This window comes from Rutilus rutilus (assembly GCF_951802725.1).
Source record: "Rutilus rutilus genome assembly, chromosome: 12".
Classification (NCBI taxonomy): domain Eukaryota; kingdom Metazoa; phylum Chordata; class Actinopteri; order Cypriniformes; family Leuciscidae; genus Rutilus; species Rutilus rutilus.
In genome coordinates this window covers 40,132,936-40,153,202 of record NC_140217.1, presented here as the reverse complement: position 1 = coordinate 40,153,202, position 20,267 = coordinate 40,132,936, and the positions used below count along the sequence as shown (strand labels likewise).

Below are 20,267 nucleotides of genomic sequence, written 5' to 3'. Positions count from 1 at the left end.
TCCACTAAACCAAAGCACGTGTTTCATGTTCTCACCATGAATGAAATTGAGAATGTAGATCTTTTTTTTTTTTAAGTCGATTGTACATAAAATGTTGCTATTTTATATAAATGTATATATTTAAATTATTACAAAATGAGGCAAATTTTTTTTTTATATGGTTCCACTTTATTTTCATAGTCCACTTTAGACATTCTACTAACTATAAGTAACTTTGGGAAACACTTTATTTTACAGTGTCCTTGTTACACGTTACATGCACTTACTATAGTAATAACAGTAAATTATGCATAATTACATGCAACTAACCCTCAACCAAAACCTTATCCTACCCTAACCCTATAGTAAGTACATGTAGTTGCTTAATATTACTCAGTACTTAAATATATAATTACACTGTAACACGGACACCTAAAATAAAGTGTAACCTAACTTGTAACTACATGTCAACTAACCGTCATTAGAGTATTAGTAGACTGTAGTAAACTTCAGTAGACTGTTAGATTAGGGTTCGGGTTAGGAGAATAAGTTCACTCGTAGTTGCCAAGTTACTTATAGTCAGTAGAACATCTATTGGGGGACCAACAAAATAAAGTGTTAGCAGATATTAAGCAGACCGTCTACTAGTGCTCTAATGACTGCTAGTTGACAAGTAGCTGCAAAGTTACTTATAGTTAGTAGAATGTCTAAAGTGGACTATCGAAATAAAGTGTTACCAAAATATACATGAGTGATATTACATTTTCTAAAAAAAAATTACATTATGTTCACATTTTACTGTCTAATTTTGTAAGATAGTTAGACAGAAAAATGAATATTGTTGCCCTATGTGTAGCAAGCAACATAGCATAAGTGATAAATTAGCCTGTTTTATTATATGCATATTATTATAACGAGATGAATGATAGTTGCACAAATTCCTTTATCTTTTGCATGTTTCCGCTTTTCCCTATTTTTTCCTAAATTGTGGGTGGCTTAGACCTAATAATAAAAAATAAAAAAATGTATTGTGAAAAGCGCTATCCAAATAAATGCGAATTGAATTGATTTAGAAGCTTTGAGTGAGAGTTCTTCTCTGGGTGCACGGAGTCGTATGACGTAGTGCATGTGCTTCATTGCTTGTTAACTCCTGATATACTGGCCAGGTTAAACCGTTTAACCAGTAACGGCCTCAGCTCTGAGAATGAGACGGGAAGTTACCCGTTGCGCGGGTCCCATGTTGTCGGAGTGGTTTGGGAAGAGCTCCAGCGTGAGGTTGGGCTGTTTCAGTAAACTGGGTAACAGCTCCATCTGCGAGTCCGAGTCTGCCGTCGGGAAGCTGTGCTCGGATGACTCCGCTGCGTTAGGAGAGAAATCAACATTCGTCATGTTAAACAAATAGAGGTGTAACGATTCCCTCATGTCACGATTCGAGACATATCACGATACTGAACTCACCATACCATATTATCGCGATACTCCAAGACATATGATAAAAGGTTAACAAAATTTTATTAAAATACTAAATTTGATATCACATTGTGGGTGTAAATGAATAGGCTTGGACTTGGTGCTGAAACCCAAAGCACAGGACAATAGAGACACCAGAATAACAATATTCATGATTTTGAAGCTGAAAATACAGAATTATTTTAGACGAATATTCTTGCGCTCTTTCACTGACTAGATATTTAAAATAATGTAGGCCACTTTTTACTGGTAACATCAGACATCTGGCATTATCAGGCCCACAAATATTCCCCAATGCATTATTATACATAATATTCAACATTATATATAGTAGTTTAATGTAGAACTGACACTAAAACTCTGAAAACTTACAGTAATTTTCATTTCGGGTGAACTATACACTATACATATTGTTGCATTTTTGTATTGCGATATGTTGTTACACCCCTATAAATAAATCACTATTAATTCAATAAACGTGTAGCAATAATGGAGAAATCAACATGCCATTAATAGTCCTCTGCAGCATGTGACAGAAACGGCACTTTTTGCCTCAAATGCACGTGTGTGTTGAGCTGCAAACATAATCACAGCTAAAAGCGCTTGAACACAGCAACAGTGTAGTGCAGAAACAGGAGTTTACCGGAGGAGTCGCTGAGAGACGGGACGACAAACGCGATTTCTGTCAGAGCGTCTGCGTAGTAAAGCACCCGCTTCTCTCCGTTAAACACGCCACCGCCAGTGTCACCCAGACTCACTGAATCATCTGCACAAACACACACACACACACACACACACACACACACACACACACACACACACACACACACACACACACACACACACACACACACACACACACACACACACACACACACACACACACACACACACAAACACACACACACACACACACACACACACACACACACACCTCATGAGCATCACTGTGATCCAAGTCATTTAGTGTTTTATCTTTATATTATACATTTTTATTTATAGGCGCCTTTCATGGCACTCAAGGACAACTTATAAAATTCATAAAAGCAATGACATTAAACAATAAAACCAGAACAGCAACAAACATTAAATCACATAAAAGTCAGTTTTAAGATGAGATTTAAAGACTGAAAGACTAGAACTGTTGGGAACGTCTACAGGAAGTGAGTTCCATAAATGGGGAGCCGCATAACCAAAAGCTTGTGACCCCATGGAATATATTAATATATTTATTATTACATGGAATATTTATTATATGTGACCCTGGATCACAAAACCAGTCACGAGTCGCACGGGTATATTTGTGGCAATAGCCAACAATACATTGTACGGGTCAAAATTATCGATTTTTCTTTTATGCCAAAAATCATTAGGATATTAGATCATGTTCCATAAAGATATTTTGTAAATTTCCTACTGTAAATATATAAAACATGTATTTTTGTGACATTTATTTGCCATACATCAATGGAAGGCTTATTTATTCAGCTTTCAGATGATGTATAAATCTCAATTTCAAAAAATTGACCCATGTGACTGATTTTGTGGTCCAGGGTCACATATTATTACTACATTATAGGCTACGTTCACTGTCAGTCCAAATCTGAATTTTGTGCATTTACAAATCCGTTTGAAGCTACATCCATATGTATATGGATACCAACGCAACGTCATTGCCATAGAAAACAATGCAGATACTCCGGAAAACGAAAGAGCTGCACGGACACACAAATCGGATCTGACCTGTAGCGATACGTCAATAGTGTGGCCAGTGTGGACGTCAATAATTTGAGATCAGATTCCAATCGGATACACAAATAATCGGATTTGGACTGACAGTGTGAACGCAGCCATTCTCTGATCATGAGAAGATGCTGTGTGTGTGTGTGTGTACCTGGTGTTTCAGCACCGTTGGATGTGTTGATGGTCCAGCTGGTAAACACACTGCCCGTCCAGCCCGGATGTTGCCCGACCTCCACCGGCCATCCCAGAGACAACAGCAGCTCCAGAAAGTGTGGCTGCACGTTTGCCGACGACTCCACGTTCCTCAAGATCTACACACACCGGCTCATTAAAGGGGTCATCGGATACAAAACTCACTTTTATATGGTGTTTTTTTAATCCTCAAATAGCCTAAACACTCTCAATAATCAACCCGTTTGGATTTTCTGAGCACTATGATGTCATATTGCTCATGCTCCGCCCACAACCACTGACGGACCCCGTATTAGCATATTTCCCGTATTAGCATATTTCCCGTATTAGCATATTTCTGCCCTTAGCCATTTGTATACTGTCCTCCAAGGCAGCACCTTCTTTGCTCATTATCATTTAAAGAGACATGCACCGAAACGGGTCGCTGTGAACAGAGCTGTTTTTGAGGAGGTAAACGGGTGTTGTTTTACACGACCATTGAGGAATTTTAACCATGTTACAAACTTTACATGAAGACCCTAAAGAATCATTCCAACTTGTGGAAAATGGGCATCCGATGACCCCAGTAATATTCTATTAGCTGTACAACAAAACTGATGAATGCACAGTTTCACAGCAGGGCACGTGTGAGGTCTCACCTCCTGACTGCTCTTCTGTCCAGCTTTCATGTAGAAGATAAACACGGTGTCACACGGTCGGGACGGTAACAGGTCCAGGTATCCGATGTCATCGAAAAAGCCCGACACGGATGAGTCGAGAGCGATGAGGTGAGGAGGCAGTCGACTGTTTCCAGGCTCCTGAGAGACACACACACACACACACACACACACACACACACACACACACACACACACACACACACACACACACACACAGATTTAGGTCAATTATTTTTTTCGTGTCATAAATTAGAGCAGTCTAGCTAATTGCTAATTGAAGATTAAACAATTGTTAATGTGTAAAATAACTGTTTTCTATCTTAAGCATAGCTTTTTTATTTATTTAATAAATACATATTTTAATGAAATAAAATATGTGAACTCACAAATGCTGTCTGATATTGTGATATTGCTGAAATATTTTTTACAATATATTTTAAGAATTAAATAAACATATTTCTGTGCAAAATAAGTGTTATTTGAGTATCATTGAGAAACCATTATAATGTTTATTAACATTTTGATTAATATACCCAAGGCTAGTGACGGGGAATACCATCAGCTCTGGCAATCATACTATACTTTGTAGTCATGTGACTTCTACGTGTGTGTGTCGGGATCATGTGACTTATGTGTATATTTGCCAGAGTTTCTTCCTGTATTTTTACAACCGAAGATGGTGTTTGGATGAACACTGAAACGTCTCGTTTCTTTTTATGTAGTCAAGTGATTAAAAAAAAGAGTTTGTTTGAACATTTTCGTTAACTACACTAACTTGCGTTCTCATACCTTGAGCGCCTCTAGTGACAGGAAGCCGAAGTGCGAGAGGAAGAGGCGGGCGGTCTGGAACTCTTGAGCAGGAGCTGGTGGTTTGCAGTCTGTCAGAGGGTCTGGGAAGGATTTATTCCTCCATAAATCCTCTGTGTTGTGCTCCAGTTTGGTCTCGTAATCGATCTGCTTCCCCATCACGGCTCGCAGCTTATCGTGCTGCTGCTCCAACTGAAACACACACACACACACACACACACACACACACAGATGAACAATATAGCATGTACTCCGATAAGACTATTTCTGATACACATCCACGCAGCCAAACCCGCTTGTCATGAAGAAGAAAGGAAGCCAAACAATATATCAATGTTTCAAACAGCCATTCAGATATTTGTATTCACTATTGTGTTTATCACAGCACCGCATACTTAAATACGCGTAGTCAACACTGAGACAATCCGCCTTTCAAAACGTGTTTTTGTTTTACCCTGATTCACTATGGTGAGACTTGTTTATATTTTAGACGTACATGCGTCACTCGCCCGTGTGTGTCTCGTCATATCCGTAAATAGAGAAAAGTTGCTCCGCCTACTTTGACGCGTGTCTGGTGTGGGAGTATCAGGGGTTAGTTGTGTGTGTGTGTGTGTGTCTGGTGTGGGAGTATCAGGGGTTAGTTGTGTGTGTGTGTGTGTCTGGTGTGGGAGTATCAGGGGTTAGTTGTGTGTGTCTGGTGTGGGAGTATCAGGGGTTAGTTGTGTGTGTCTGTGTGTGTGTGTGTGTGTGTCTGGTGTGTGAGTATCAGGGGTTAGTTGAGTGTGTGTGTGTGTGTGTGTGTGTGTGTGGGAGTATCAGGGGTTAGTTGAGTGTGTGTGTGTGTGTGTCTGGTGTGGGAGTATCAGGGGTTAGTTGAGTGTTTGTGTGTGTCTGGTGTGGGAGTATCAGGGGTTAGTTGTGTGTGTGTGTGTGTGTGTGTGTGTGTGTGTGTGTGTCTGGTGTGTGAGTATCAGGAGTTAGTTGAGTGTGTGAGTGTGTGTGTGTGTGTGTGTGTGTGTGTGTGTGAGTATCAGGAGTTAGTTGAGTGTGTGTGTGTGTGTGTGTGTGTGTGGGAGTATCAGGGGTTAGTTGAGTGTGTGTGTGTGTGTGTGTGTGTGTGTGGGAGTATCAGGGGTTAGTTGAGTGAGTGTGTGTGTCTGGTGTGGGAGTATCAGGGGTTAGTTGAGTGTGTGTCTGTGTGTCTGGTGTGGGAAGTCAGAGGTTAGTTGAGTGTGTGTGTGTGGTTGGTTAGTGTCAGAGGTTAGTTGAGTGTGTGTGTGTGGTTAGTGTCAGAGGTTAGTTGAGAGTGTGTGTGTGTGTGTGTGTGTGTGTGTGTGTGTGTGTGTGTGTGTATCAGGGGTTAGTTGACGCTAAATCTCCCGTTTATAACAAACACCGAACAGAGGAGAGCTAAAAGAGAGCGAGACAGAGCTCGTAATAAAACAAGAATCAACATCGGCTTGGCTTTTCAGAGATGGAGAACTGAGGGATTTGAAATGTTGTAAAAGCGACAGGAGAGTAAGGTGTTTTATTGAACAGATAAACCTCCATATGCAGCTCTAACAGAGTTCACTGTAAAGCATGATCTATTGTGAAGATCATTTAACTATAGTTGTTCTAGCGCTGTTCTGGAATTTATTCAAGGAAGTACCGTGTCTAATAATGGGTAAAGCTACAGTAACATCTTCAGCTGGTCAGCTTGAGATCCTTTCCATCTAAACTGGTTACATCTTAAGTCAAGCAGTGAATGGTTTTGTAATTAACTTAATCCCGTGATTAAAGTTTCAGCAATTATCATGGTGTGCAAGTTTGATATCGTCGCATGCCTAAGCTGTGAGGTTTCCACATATATTGTAAAGTGTGTAATGCTAAAGATAACAGTGTGTTCTGAGGCTTTTATACCTCCTTATCCACAATGTCATGGAGATCCGGGATGCTCAGGTCGGCTTTCACAAACGGAATCTTATCCACTTCTTCTGGGAACGGTCTGTGCTTGACGTTAAACCGAATCCCTACATCGTTTTTGGGCGTGGGTCGGCTTTCAGGAACAAACACTTGCTGTAGGAGAGATGGACATGATGAGACGGCATTAGCATAACACTGCGCATTATTATTCCCAAATACAGAATCTGAGAAGCCACATTCTCTCAAAGGACATTGTAATAGAGAGCATTAGTGCCTGTCCACTTCATTTATTTAATTAATTTAATAAATAGAAAAACTCTTTGTTAAAGTGTTATAATGAAGCGAGCCAACCAGATATGAAGTGAACTGCAACATTAGGAACTTATTTGAAGCAAAAAAAGTATTTGAAAATCTGACAAAAAGACAAAGGAACAAGACTTCTGGAATTAATGGCTTTTATGAGGGAAAGAACTACAATCCCATGATGCATTGCGAATGCATTGCATAAAAACAATGTAGAAATACCAAACTACTCATTTTAAGTTGTTGATTAAATCTACAGAAACAATATTTTAGGTTTATTGTGAAAAATGCATATATATATATATATATATATATACACATTTAAGTATTTTGAGAGCATTGGGAGTCCGACTCGATTACATCGCAGTGCTTCATGGGAGTGGGTGGAGCTAAAGAGCTCTTTTGGTGCATTTTGCTTGCCGCAACTCTCGGATTGGTGGAATTTTCTTTATAGCATCATGGGTAATGTAGTTTTTCACTACAAAATAACCTGTTACACAATCAGTTTAAAAAGAAGTTTAAAAAAATTATGGCTGATGGCTTCAACATCAGAACTCACAGTAGGGCTGTCTTTAAAAGGTTATAAGTTATCGTTACAAATCAATTATTTCCCTAAAGAGAAATCTTGTGAAAGTTGTTTGCTTCCGATTGGCTACTTAAAGCACATCTCTGCCCTGATTGGTGGTTGATGTTGCGTCGTACCTTCTGATTGGCTCTTGCGCCTCGAGGCTGATGGAAGAGCTGCATTGTCCATGCGTGTCGACCAGACATGCCTCTGATTAACATGGTGACTGATGGGCAGGGGTCTGCTGACGCGTTACACACACATTAACAGGAAATAAGTTCTCTGAATCAACATACACCAATGCTACATTTTCTAAACGTCATAATCATTTGTTAACAAACAAGTATTCATTACTTCAATGAGCTCATCATTTCTGCATTAAATTATTACATTGTTTAAATTAACACAGTTTTAGCTAACTGTGATTTTGTATATGTACATTTCTGAAATATATAACTTAGAGCTTAAACCTCTGATAACAGATCACTCTAAATTGTAATACGTGACCCTGGATCACAGAACCAGTCTCGAGTCGCACGGGTATATTTGTGGCAATAGCCAACAATACACATTGTATGGGTCAAAATTATAGATTTTTCTTTTATGCCAAAAATCATTAGGATATTAAGTAAAGATCATGTTCCATGAAGATATTTTGTAAATTTCCTACCGTAAATATATAAAACATTTATTTCAGTGAGTGAATGCAACACAATCGCCAACATAAATGCACAACTTTAAAGGAGATTTTCTCAATTTTAAGATTTTTTTTTTGCACCCTCAGATTCCAGATGTTCAATAGTTGTATCTCGGCCACATATTGTCCTATCCTAACAAACCACACATCAATGGAAAGCTTATTTATTCAGCTTTCATATGATGTATACATCTCAATTTCAAAAAATTGACCCATGTGACTGATTTTGTGGTCCAGGGTCACAAATGGACTCATGCACTTTCTATAAAGCTGCTTTGAAGTGAAGTGTATTGTGAAAAGCGCTATACAAATAAACGTGAACTGAAATCAGAGCTGTACTGTACTGGAGGAATGGAATATGAAGGGTGTTTTTCTCACTCTGTTCGTTTCCCAGAGGCTGCTCCAGCATGGCGAGAATCACAGAGTTATCCAGGACGAAGTATCTGAAGTTACTGCGAGACGTGGAGGTGAGTCGGGAATATTTGATCAGCGTGTCCTCGTTCAGGAGACTGCAGGGAGAGGCGGGGCCGCTGGGAGACGGGAACGCTCCCAACACCTGCATTATACTGGAACACACAGCAACACAAATCAAGGCCTTGTACACACTAATACGGTTTCGTTCGAAACCGCATCTTTTTCTCTCCGCTTTGGCCTTTGGTCCACAATGAGACGGCGCTTTTATTAATGAAAACTACGCTTTTTGAAAACGCTCTCCAAAGTGGATGAATTGGAAAGCGCCGGTTTCGTGTTGTAGTGTCGACTGTCAAACCTGAGGTATTTAAAAACGATGACGTAAGTTTAGTCATGTGACTCATATTGTACCAATAGATATTCATGTTTATAGCGGTATTGTGCCTGTTATTGTGCTTTTCACTTTCACACTGTTGCTAAAGATATGTTCCTTCACACACTCTTCATCTCACAGTCCGGCAAAGATGACAGCATTTACTCACATTTGCTAAACATGAGAGCAGTCGCGTTTCAGACCAAACATATAATGGTGAGTGAGAGCGATCTGGATGATCAGTGAATGCTGAGATATGTGCTAAATAAAATGATCCTGCCACAAGAATTGCGTGATAACTTTATTATTTATTTTTGCGCCTGTATCATCTCAGTGAGCTTCTGTGAGGTTTTACGCATGCGCTGTAAAGGTGAATTTAGCGCCTGAAAACGCTAGTGTGGACGGAGAGCATTTTTAAACAAAAACGCGGTTTCCAATGTATCCGGATTGATGTAGACGTAGCCCAAGACAGGCGTGCGTATCGTAGGAGAGAAATCCATGTGTGTGTGAAAGACGCTCACCATGACAGCGTGGCCTCCGCGGCGTCTTTGACCCTCATAGACGCAGGGTTGTGCTCTTTGTCTCCTTTGTACTTCACTTCTTGTTCGCCGGTTTTGGACTTGCTGCCCGAGATGCCAAGCTCGACAATTTCCAACACCTCGATCAGACAATCCTTCAGAGTACACAAACAACACAAACATATTCAATCTCACAGCTAAAAAACACACATGGCCAAAAAACAAGAAGATGAAATTTAATTAACATCTTGATATTTATGCATTTTCTCTATAATGTATTAAAATTATTAATTTTTTTTCTATAAAAGGAATCGTTGTTGCTGATACTGCTGTTTTTCGTGCTTTTCAGTATTTTTTAAATATTATTTTTTATTTATATGCACCACTATAAAAGTATGATACCATTCAAAAGTTTGGTGTCAGTAAGAATTTTTTAAAGAAATTAATACTTTTACTCAGCAAGGACCCTTTAAAATGAATCAAAAGTGACAATAAAGACATTTATAATGTCACAAAAGATTCTATTTCAAATAAATGCTGTTCTTTAGAACTTTCTATTCATCAAAGAATCCTGAAGAATAAAATGCATCAGTTTCCACAGAACTATGAAGCTGTTTTCAATATTGATAATAATCAGAAATACACTCACATAGAAAAGTTAATTAAAAAAAAAATCTTACTGACCCCAAACTTTTAAACGCTTCTGTATATAGCATAATAAAAGCAATATTAACACACACACACACACACACACACATATATATATATTTTTTTTCATTCATTTTTTTATTTTTATTATACACATATACTTATAGTATATATGTTAGTGTCAAAATTTAAAATCTGTAAAAGTCATTTTAGAAGATGATGTAATTGAATCATTGAAACGCTGAAGTGATTCGTGGAAATGAATCAACCTGATCAAATCTATCACCTTTTTAAAGAGGTTTCAATTAGAGGCGTCAAAAAGTAAAGCGAGAAGTGGAAGTGAAAGGACTGCCGCTCTCTTTAGGAAGCTTTAAAGCCAAAGTGGAAGTGAAACGACTGCCGCTCTCTTTAGAAAGCTTAAAAGCCAAATCAAAAAAAGGTGTAAAAACATCACATTGTTTCTTGATTGTCATTGAAATTTGTCATTGAACTAGATGAGATTAGGACACAAACAGGAAGTTTAAGATGGAGAAGTGGCTTGTTTGACTGCTTTGTTTTTGCTCCAGTTTCAGCATTTACGACCTCTAACCAGTTGAAGCTGAGGTTTGACCGGCCGTACCTTCTCGTTGAGCATCTCGGGGTGTTCGGTGAGCCACACACACAGGCAGTGGAAGGCGGCGACGATCATGGAGTGCAGGTCTCTGGAGTGCAGCGGAGCCGGGCGACTGCACTGATACACGATGTAACTGCACACAGAGCTGACCGCACGCTTACGATCAGACGAGTCCACACTCACCTTCACCTGTACGCACAACAAACACGCATTTCACTCATTCTGTACACGAGCGGTTTAAAAGTTTGGAATAATCACTCTTCTGCTCAACAAGACTGCATTTATTTGATTACAAATGCACTAAAAACAGTAATATTGTAAATAAATATTGCAATTATTCCTGTGATCAAAGCTGAATTTTCAGCATCATTACTCCAGTCTTCAGTGTCACACGATCCTTCAGAAATCATTCTAATATGATGATTTTCTATGATTATTATCAATGTTGAAAACCGTGATACATTTAGTTTTTCAAGAATCTTTGAACAGAAAGTTCTAAAGAACTGCATTTATCTGAAGTAGAAATGTTTTATAACATTATAAATGTCACTTTTAACCAATTTAATACATCCTTGCTGAATAAAAGTATTAATTTAGATAATTTTTTTAAACTTCTGAATGATAGTGTATCACGGTTTCCACAGAAATATGAAGATATGTTTCTTGATCATCAAATCATCATATTAGAATGATTTCTGAAGGATCATGTGACACTGAAGACTGGAGTAATGATGCTGAAAATTCAGCTTTGATCACAGGAATAAATTATATTTTACTATATATATATATATATATTCACATAGAAAACAGCTTTTTTAGATTGTAATAAAATGTCACAATTTTTACTGTATTTTTGATCAAATAAATGCAGCCTTGGTGAGGATAAGATAACATTAAAAATCATAATTATTCCAAACTGACTGGTAGTGTATATATATAAAAAGACCCACTAGTTACAACCATTTACTGTATCAGAATCTTTATGAACAATGTACAATGAAATTATATGCAATCCTATTCAGCCCAAAAATCAATCTCCTACTTTACAAACAATAATCCTAATACAAAAAAGCCCATTTCTACTATGTAACAAATTGTACAAAATAAGTGATAGATATAATTGTAGAGCTGAATCTGTCAGCGTACCTTGGCGAGGCCGGCCAGCAGCTCGAGGGCGGCCAGTGAGATGCTCATGTCGAGTCTCCACTGGGAGTTGAGTCTCTGCGTGAGCAAGTGAATGCTTCGGATCAGCAGCCCGGCCGCCGTGTCTGTGTGGAGAGCTGGGATATAACACACAGCACGCCACAGACAGCGGGTTAGTAACACACACGTGCACAAAACGCAAGCCAGGCACTGAGACATGTGACGGCAACGATGAACCATACACATGAACACAGACGAGCACGGGAACAAGTTACAGACAATGATGATCATCTAGTCCAGCCAACTCATAAGCCGCGTTAGGCGTCATTTGACGTCATGCTTTGAAAATAATAAAAAGCATTCATTATACAAAACAAAACTGGTTAAAGATGTTCGACAGATCAACAGCTTTGGGTTTAAAGAAGTATCTGTTGCATTTTAAAATGCACCATCAACGTGTTTGACGGACACCATGCAACTTCTACAAACATGCAGAGATGCATTACTTGCTTTAAAGAGGACCAATCCTGCTTATATCCATGTTTATCTTTCTTTAGTGTGTAATGTTGCTGTTTGAGCACAAAGTCCCTCTGAGGGAGTTATTCTCTATATCAGTGTCAGAAGGCACAAAATTGCGCAAAACTTTTAATTAACTGATGTTATGCGACTAAAACTTCATTTTTCCTCTCGCGATAAGTAAAATCATTCCACAAACCATGGTAAGGGACGTTGGTAGGTTTATGTACTATATCCCAGCCACTGCACTGGCCATTATTATTAATGGAAGGAGATGTGTGTGTGTTTTACAAGCATTAATGGTGAGGAACAACCCTTATAATACTTGTGAGCGGCACATATGAGGAGTTTCTGGGTGTTTCTCCCTCATTTCTGCTTCCAGGTCTTGATTGTGGCATTTATTTGAGGTTTTGAATCCATTATTCCTGTAATTCTTTTGTCTTTTATGAATTTAATAAAGAACTCTGTCTCGTATTCTGTCCAAACACACCGCCTCATCTATGTCAGGTGACTGTAAATGCGCAAAAAAATGCGTTTCCATTGCAGTTTTGCGAAATATATATATTTTTAATATATTTATTTATTTATTTATCGAATTGCCTGAAAAACCTCCTCATGCGAGCGGAAAAACTTTTTTGCGATAAATGGGCATTTTTGCGAAATTGACGCGTTTCCATTGGGCGTATTTTCAATTCGCAATTTCAATTTGCGCAATTTGAAGGGTAATGGAAACGCAGCTCGTGTTTCTGAACTCCCTGAAACGCCTCCATTGTAGTCTTGAGTTTCGTCCGGGTACGAACACGTCACAATGTTCCTCATTTATATAATTCATACGCAGAATAAAGGGGCGGGGCCTGGTTGAGTTAGTTAGTAGTGTGTTAAACTGGCGGTTAGGCTTGAATGTTCCCCAAAATCCACAGAAAATCTAAAGAAATCATGTTATGTGATGGCACAAATAAAATAAACTAACCCACACTCTGGTTGCTGTGGTAAATGTGAGTGTGGATATAATAAACGGGATTATTGATAGGATATGCGAGTCATTCTGGGATTTCTACGGATTAATCCTGGCATTACTGGAATAACTCAATGTGTGAAACCTAGGGCTGCACAATTAATGGCATTTGTAATCGCGATTACAATTACGGATGCCACAATTATGTAATCCTTCAAAGGCGCAATAACAAAAACCATTGTTTTCATTTTAGTTTTAGAATAACATTATAACATAATTTTACTTTGGCTTTAAATACAAATAAAAAATTAATTTTTGACATTTGAGGCTTATTGCTATAGAAAAGCAATAAAGGTTTATCAGGAAGAGTGTTTTCAGCTTGTCTATTTTGATACAATATGGCATGCAGTCTCTTAAAACTATGGTATAAAGCTATTAAAAACATCATTCAATGTAAAATGTGATAATCGTAATTAATAATCGCAATTTCAAGGGAATAATCGTAATAATAATAATTTTAAGTGAAACCTGTCATCTAAACTTGCTAAATGCATAAGAAGAACGAAAGAAATTGGTCAAAGTCAAACAGTCGAAGCTCAAATGCCTGAGATGCAGTGGTTGGTTCTGCATTAGTGTGTCTCTTACCGTAGTCCCTCAGCAGGGCTTGAGCGGGTCGATCGCTGTCAGGAGTCGTGGCTTCGGAGCTGCCAGCGCTAGCGTTGCTGATGCCACTGTTATTGCGACTGTGGCTCTTCGCCAGAGAATGGCTTCCATCCACACTGCCCTACAAAACACATTCCCACCAGCACTTCATCAATGCCATTTATAATTGGGGAATTGTACATGTTCTTTATCACATGTCATCTCGCAGACACTTCAAATCCAGTTCAAGCTCTATAAATAAAGCAGAAAGTATAACTCGTACCACTTCAGCTTGGGCACCGACAGACTCCAACAGAGCCGAATCCTGGACGATGTTCAGCATCGCCGCTGTAAAACGACACACATATGAAGTTATTATTGACACTCACAGGGACAAAAGCAAAAAATAACACTGTGTCCTCACTACACGCGATAAAAGGCATCTTTTCCATGTTAATCAGAGAGTTTGTCCTAACCAGCCGCGACGGCGACACGCAACGATTCTGTTTTAGAAACGGTTTCTATTTTTCGGCGACGTCTTGCCGGTACAACAAACACAAAGTGTGGCGATGATGATCTCAGGCACTGTTTATGTGCTTTATTTAATGTTAAAAGCGTGTAATGTGACTTTGAATATGATTTAGTGCCTCAGCTTTGTAGCTGTAAAAGCAACAATGGATAATTCACCTCAGATCTTGAAATTTAACAAATGAAAACAAGAACGTTCAAACTGTGACCAAACAAAGTGTATTCTTTGACAAAGATTGTTTTAGTAACTGAGTAGCCTATGAATTTTAAATAATGTTTAAATGGTGTAATATTTGTCAATTTGATTATGTAGCGACTTATCCATTTTCTTGCGAGTGCCGTCAAGATTACTCTTTGGTGCTGCGAGACTCCGCCCACACGCTGTTCTGATTGGCTGACTCCGCCCACAGGCTGTTCTGATTGGTTGACTCCGCCCACATGCTGTTGTGATTCTGATTGGCTGTGGGTTTTGATTTATTTTAACGCATCTCGCAGTCGCGTCTAGTGTGGACAGACACATTATTTGTCGCTGGAATCTTATCGCATCGCGTCAGGTTAGGACACGGTGTAATTCTTCTGACTGAAAACTTTTCCTTCATATTCCTTTAACCATCACTTTTTTAGATACTTGAGATCAATTGCATTTTAAGGGAAGATGAAGTTTTAGAACAGACTTTCCACTGCCAGTTTGCGTAATTTAGATTTTTCAATTTGATTTGATTGATTGAATGAATTGATTGAAGTTTTATTCGCCGTTTGTACCTGTACTAGTAGAAGAACATAGGAATTTGTGTAGCAAAGCTCTACATTAAAAAGTCAACATAAAAGAACTAACAAAAACGACACACAATAAATAGACATTGAGAAGGTACAGTAAAAAAAAGAACAGTATAAACCTACAACAAACACACACAATAAAAACAATTACCTCCATATAGGAATATTGCACATTTGCTGTTCACTTTATCCTGAGATAATAAATAATATAAATAAAAAAAAGATATATTTTTGGAAATGAAACTTTTACGGTTTACACTTACAGGACTTGCACTATTTTTTTTTCTTCTGTAATCACTACATACTTCCTTATTGCTTTTATTGCTTATTGCTTTTATAACATAATTTAATAATAATAATAATAATAATATAGTTATTTTAATATAATAATATAAAATAGTATACATGTATATATAGTTGGTTTTATAACATTTCACTTGACAAAACAGTAAATGGACATATTGAACAGGCGTACCCAGTATCATCTGTGTATTGATCGAGTCTGTCTCTGTTTGCAAGGCGCCGATCAAAATATTGACCAATCGCAGCTTCAGGGAGAGGAAGGTGACCGCCTTCTCATGGAGTGAGTTTTCATCATTGCTGAATTTCCCTTCCAACAGAATCTGCAAATGTAATTAGAAAACCACAGATTTTTTTTCTCCGAAAATTAAGTTACAGAGATCCCAAGATTACTAGATGATAAACTCCTTTTTACCTCCGATTTGACGTTGCCAAAGTGGTGAGGAAGAGGAAGCATGGACAGCAAGATATGGATGGAAGCTCTTCTCAGCTCAGTAGGGTTCACGTATGACTTAAACTTGGACAACTCTCTGACGGAGCAAAATTAACAGAGAAATAAATGCATTAACGATCGAGCATGTTCAGTAGTAGGTTTGCGGGATAGGCATCATCTACGATAATATCATAGCTGTTGTTTTAACAACGTGGAAGGTGGTGTTACAGAGTATGTCACTCACATTGCAAAAAAAGACACTAAAATACACCTAGGGCCCTATTTTAACGATCTAAGCGCATGGTCTAAAGCACACAGCGCAAGTTCAATTAGGGCGTGTCCGAATCCACTTTTGCTAGTTTAACGATGGGACAAATGGTCGGCGCTCCCGGTGCATGGTCTAAAATGGTTGTCCCTATTCTCATGAGTAAGGGGTGTGTTTTGGGATTTACATACGTTAAACCAATCAGAGTCTCATCTCCCATTCCCTTTAAAAGCCAGTTGCGCTCGCGCTATGGCGGGTTCGCTGTTTACATGACGGAATTTGATAGTGGAAAGACCGAACGCGTCTCCAGAGCGCAAACGAAACTATGATTGCGAAGCACTGCTACTTATGCGGAGTGATTTACTCCAACTCTGAGCGAACTCTCTGCTCCTCACCACAGGGCTTCTCAGGCACTGCGAGCAAATTACTCCACCCAAGTAGCAGTGCTTCGCCTTCTGAGAATATAGTTCCCAGTATGTATACGGTTAGAAGATGGCTGTATCTCATGTGACCTTGTTATTTGTACACGCTGTGACTCTACAAATCACAACATGTAAATAGGAAAATGCTGGCGTTATTTTGTCACTTATTGGGAGCAGTATGCTAGCTGGAGCCATTTACCTCCAGTCTTTGTGCTAAGCTAGGCTAGCGGTGGGTGCGTCAGACAGAGTTATGGCACGCACGGAGATGAGAAGGGTATGGACTTATCTAACTCTGGGGGAAAGTCCCAAGAAGTCGGCGTGATCCTTTAAGCAAGTGCTTTTTTCCTGAATATCAGCTTGCAATATCGATTTTAGAAAACAGTTTAATAAACAAAGTTAATATTGTGAGCTACATTTTAGAAACAATACTGTCTGTTTTTGGGCTATTTCACCAACTAAACTAGTTTTTTCATATTGCTATATTCAAAAAAACATTAATCTCATAGCATTATTCATTCATTTAGATGTAATTGTAGTGCAAATACATCTAACTGCTGCTTTAGATGCAGCTTCTGTGCCACTTCTTTGACACTCATTTAAATGGATTGGTAACAGCCTATAGTGAATTATTATTCCAAATGAATTTATAGATTTAATGTCAGAATTTGACGTAAAATAGGAGGCATGCATCTCATAATGTTAGAAAGAAATGCCCCCTGAAACCAATTTTAGCTGGCAAATATCCCCCTTAATTAAAGTTAATTTCTGACACTGCTGTAAACCAAACAACGCACAGAATATGAAAAGCTTTGGTAGTCAGATGTGCACAACAGCCACAGGTACCAGCACAAAAACACAGTCAGCAAAATACGGTCTAATTATCATTATGTACAAAATCCCAGAAGATATTAGAATATTTTCACCCCAAGAATGTAGACAAGTTTTGTGTCCAGACATCAGAAAGCATTGCTCACCGATCAGGTAAGATGGTCTCCAGTGCAGATATGAAGTATGGAACCACAACATTGATCCCTTTGAGATCGGAGCAGAACAGAGCCGAAGAGTTCAGGATGATGCTGGCTAGAACGGGCCTACAAATGAAGTCTGATATCTGAAGACCCTGGATCAGGACCATGTAGAACCTGACAGAACCATCAGATACAGAACAAAAGTTAATTTTTAAAAGGAAGCGAATCTGAACTGCCTGAAACGAGTCGTCAGTAATTCCAGTCTTACTTCCTGCTCGAGCTTACGTTGGTTTGTAACTAATTTGCATAATGCCAGCCTATTGCTTTCATTGGCTTCCTGCAAACAATGTCTACTTTGCCCCGCCCTCAAACACTGTAGTGATGTTTTTTTTTGTTTTTTGTTTCTGTTTGTATTCGATTGGTATGCAATATGCAACTGCAATCGCTCATTTCTTGGACTGGGCAAATGTCTATTGTCCATTTATTATGTATGAACTGATTGTTCATTCTTTACTGTTATTGTGAAGCGTCCTTGAGCTTGGAAAAGGCGCTATATAAATTAAACATTATTATTATTGTAGTTGTATCTGAGACTGGAAGAGTTTGGTTCGTGTTGTTAATGTCGAGAAGACGCTGTTTTCTGCTGACAAAGCAAATACACTTTGATGAGATTAAAATGGTAAAAACAACAGCATCGTCACTGTTTGAATTACTGTGCATCAAGTGCTGAAGTTCAGATATGCTAATTCAACCAATCACAACAGACTGGGCTGTCTGACCAATCAGAGCAGAACAGCTCTCAGAAAGGCGGAGTTTAGAGAGACTGAATCTTCAAACTAACCGTTTCAGACACTGTGAGAAAAGAGCTGCTGCTGAAATGTATATTATGATCAAATTAAAGTGTTTTATGACCTTGGATGCATGTAAACCTATTATATAAGAGACTCAAAAACAAAATTTGGAGCAACATTGAAGAGGTGATTCATTGAGAACAACTAGTGATTACCTGGACAGGTACACTGGAAGTATCTCCTCTCCAGTCTTCTTACTGCAGAAGATCCTGCACAGCGTCCCGCACGCTTCGGCTCGACCAGACTCGTAATTATCAGGAAACTCGTTGGCGTCAAACATGGGGTTGGAGACCATGGTGTCCGTGGACATCTGAGACCCTTTACGTCTCAGCTCAACTCCAGCTTGAGTCGCCAGGGCTGAGAGAGAGAGAGAGAGAGAGAGAGAGAGAGAGAGAGAGAGAGAGAGAGAGAGAGAGAGAGAGAGAGAGAGAGAGAGAGAGAGAGAGAGGGAGCGAGAGAGAGAGAGAGAGAGAGAGAGGAGAGAGAGAGAGAGAGAGAGAGAGAGAGAGGAGAGAGAGAGAGGAGAGAGAGAGAGAGAGAGAGAGAGAGAGAGAGAGAGAGAGACACAAACGCAAACACTAAGTGACACTCTTCACATGCGTATTGCAGGAGGCCATGACAGGGATTACCGACAAAGAGATTTTACAGGTAGAAAAATAAAAAAGCGGCGACTCTAATTTGCTCTAATCTGCTAAATACGACTACAGGGCATGAATATTTAACGATTTTAAACATTAACATCATAATTTTACAAACAAACATTCACCTTAAGGTGTCAACGTTCAATGCATTGAACTTTATAAGGAGCAAAGCATCAAACTACATCACTGCACACACTTCAAGAGCTGCAATGTAAACAATTTCAACTATTCTAACTTGATCTTTTGATGCACTGCCAATTATAAGACAAATTGCATGATGTATTTTGCAACTTCAAAATGCAAATGACACTGTCAACATTATAAACGTTCTAATAATTATTAAAATGGAGAGTTTTGGAATGAAACCTTTGGAATTAAGTTTTTCTTTTAATGTTTTTGAAAGAAAATTGATTACCAGAACAGCAAAAACAGTCATATTAAACTATACAAATATATATTAATACAAAAAATATGAATTTATAGTAAAATGTCATTTTTCCTTGTGATCAAAGCTGAATTTTCAGCATCATTACTTCAGTGTCACATGATCCTTCAGAAATCATTCTAATATGATGATTTTGCTGCTCAGGAAACATAAAAAGAAAATCATAATTATTCCAAACTTCTGACAGGTAATGTCTATATTAAAATACTGAGTGAAAGGGGTAAATGTGTAATACTACATATTAATCATCATTTGTAGCTATAAATATTCAAATTATAAAAGATTTATCCTTCCACAAGAGTTTATTACATTTGTTTGACAGGCATAATTTCATTTGCAGTAGGAAGCGAGTGCTAATCTAATGGGACTTTTGCAACACCGGCACGTTTGTATCTATTTGGAGGACCCGGTCTTGTTCAGATCACACAAAATCTCATTAGTGTAGTGCCATAATGTGCAATCGGGACTCGAGACAGAACAGAACACGCTCTTCTACAT

The 20,267-nt window shown here is 38.6% G+C and overlaps 1 protein-coding gene across 4 annotated transcripts in view; it reads right to left on the bottom strand.

The window, feature by feature from the left end:
- ralgapb (Ral GTPase activating protein non-catalytic subunit beta) overlaps positions 1–20,267 on the bottom strand; it is a 50,496-nt gene that overhangs the window by 6,978 nt on the left and 23,251 nt on the right. Inside the window, exons 10-26 of one of the 4 annotated variants that reach the window (XM_084424934.1) lie at positions 18,839–19,040; positions 17,839–18,006; positions 16,160–16,274; positions 15,920–16,067; positions 14,423–14,487; positions 14,143–14,281; positions 12,030–12,163; positions 10,890–11,072; positions 9,626–9,777; positions 8,699–8,886; positions 7,761–7,867; positions 6,753–6,908; positions 4,833–5,042; positions 4,023–4,181; positions 3,344–3,503; positions 2,093–2,215; positions 1,201–1,337 (exon numbers count right to left, since the gene is read on the bottom strand). In XM_084424934.1, coding sequence (XP_084281060.1) covers positions 1,201–1,337; positions 2,093–2,215; positions 3,344–3,503; positions 4,023–4,181; positions 4,833–5,042; positions 6,753–6,908; positions 7,761–7,867; positions 8,699–8,886; positions 9,626–9,777; positions 10,890–11,072; positions 12,030–12,163; positions 14,143–14,281; positions 14,423–14,487; positions 15,920–16,067; positions 16,160–16,274; positions 17,839–18,006; positions 18,839–19,040 — 2,546 coding nt within the window. The remainder of the gene's footprint in view (positions 1–1,200; positions 1,338–2,092; positions 2,216–3,343; positions 3,504–4,022; positions 4,182–4,832; positions 5,043–6,752; positions 6,909–7,760; positions 7,868–8,698; positions 8,887–9,625; positions 9,778–10,889; positions 11,073–12,029; positions 12,164–14,142; positions 14,282–14,422; positions 14,488–15,919; positions 16,068–16,159; positions 16,275–17,838; positions 18,007–18,838; positions 19,041–20,267) is intronic. The other 3 variants (XM_084424935.1, XM_084424936.1, XM_084424937.1) reach the window with 3 other exon arrangements.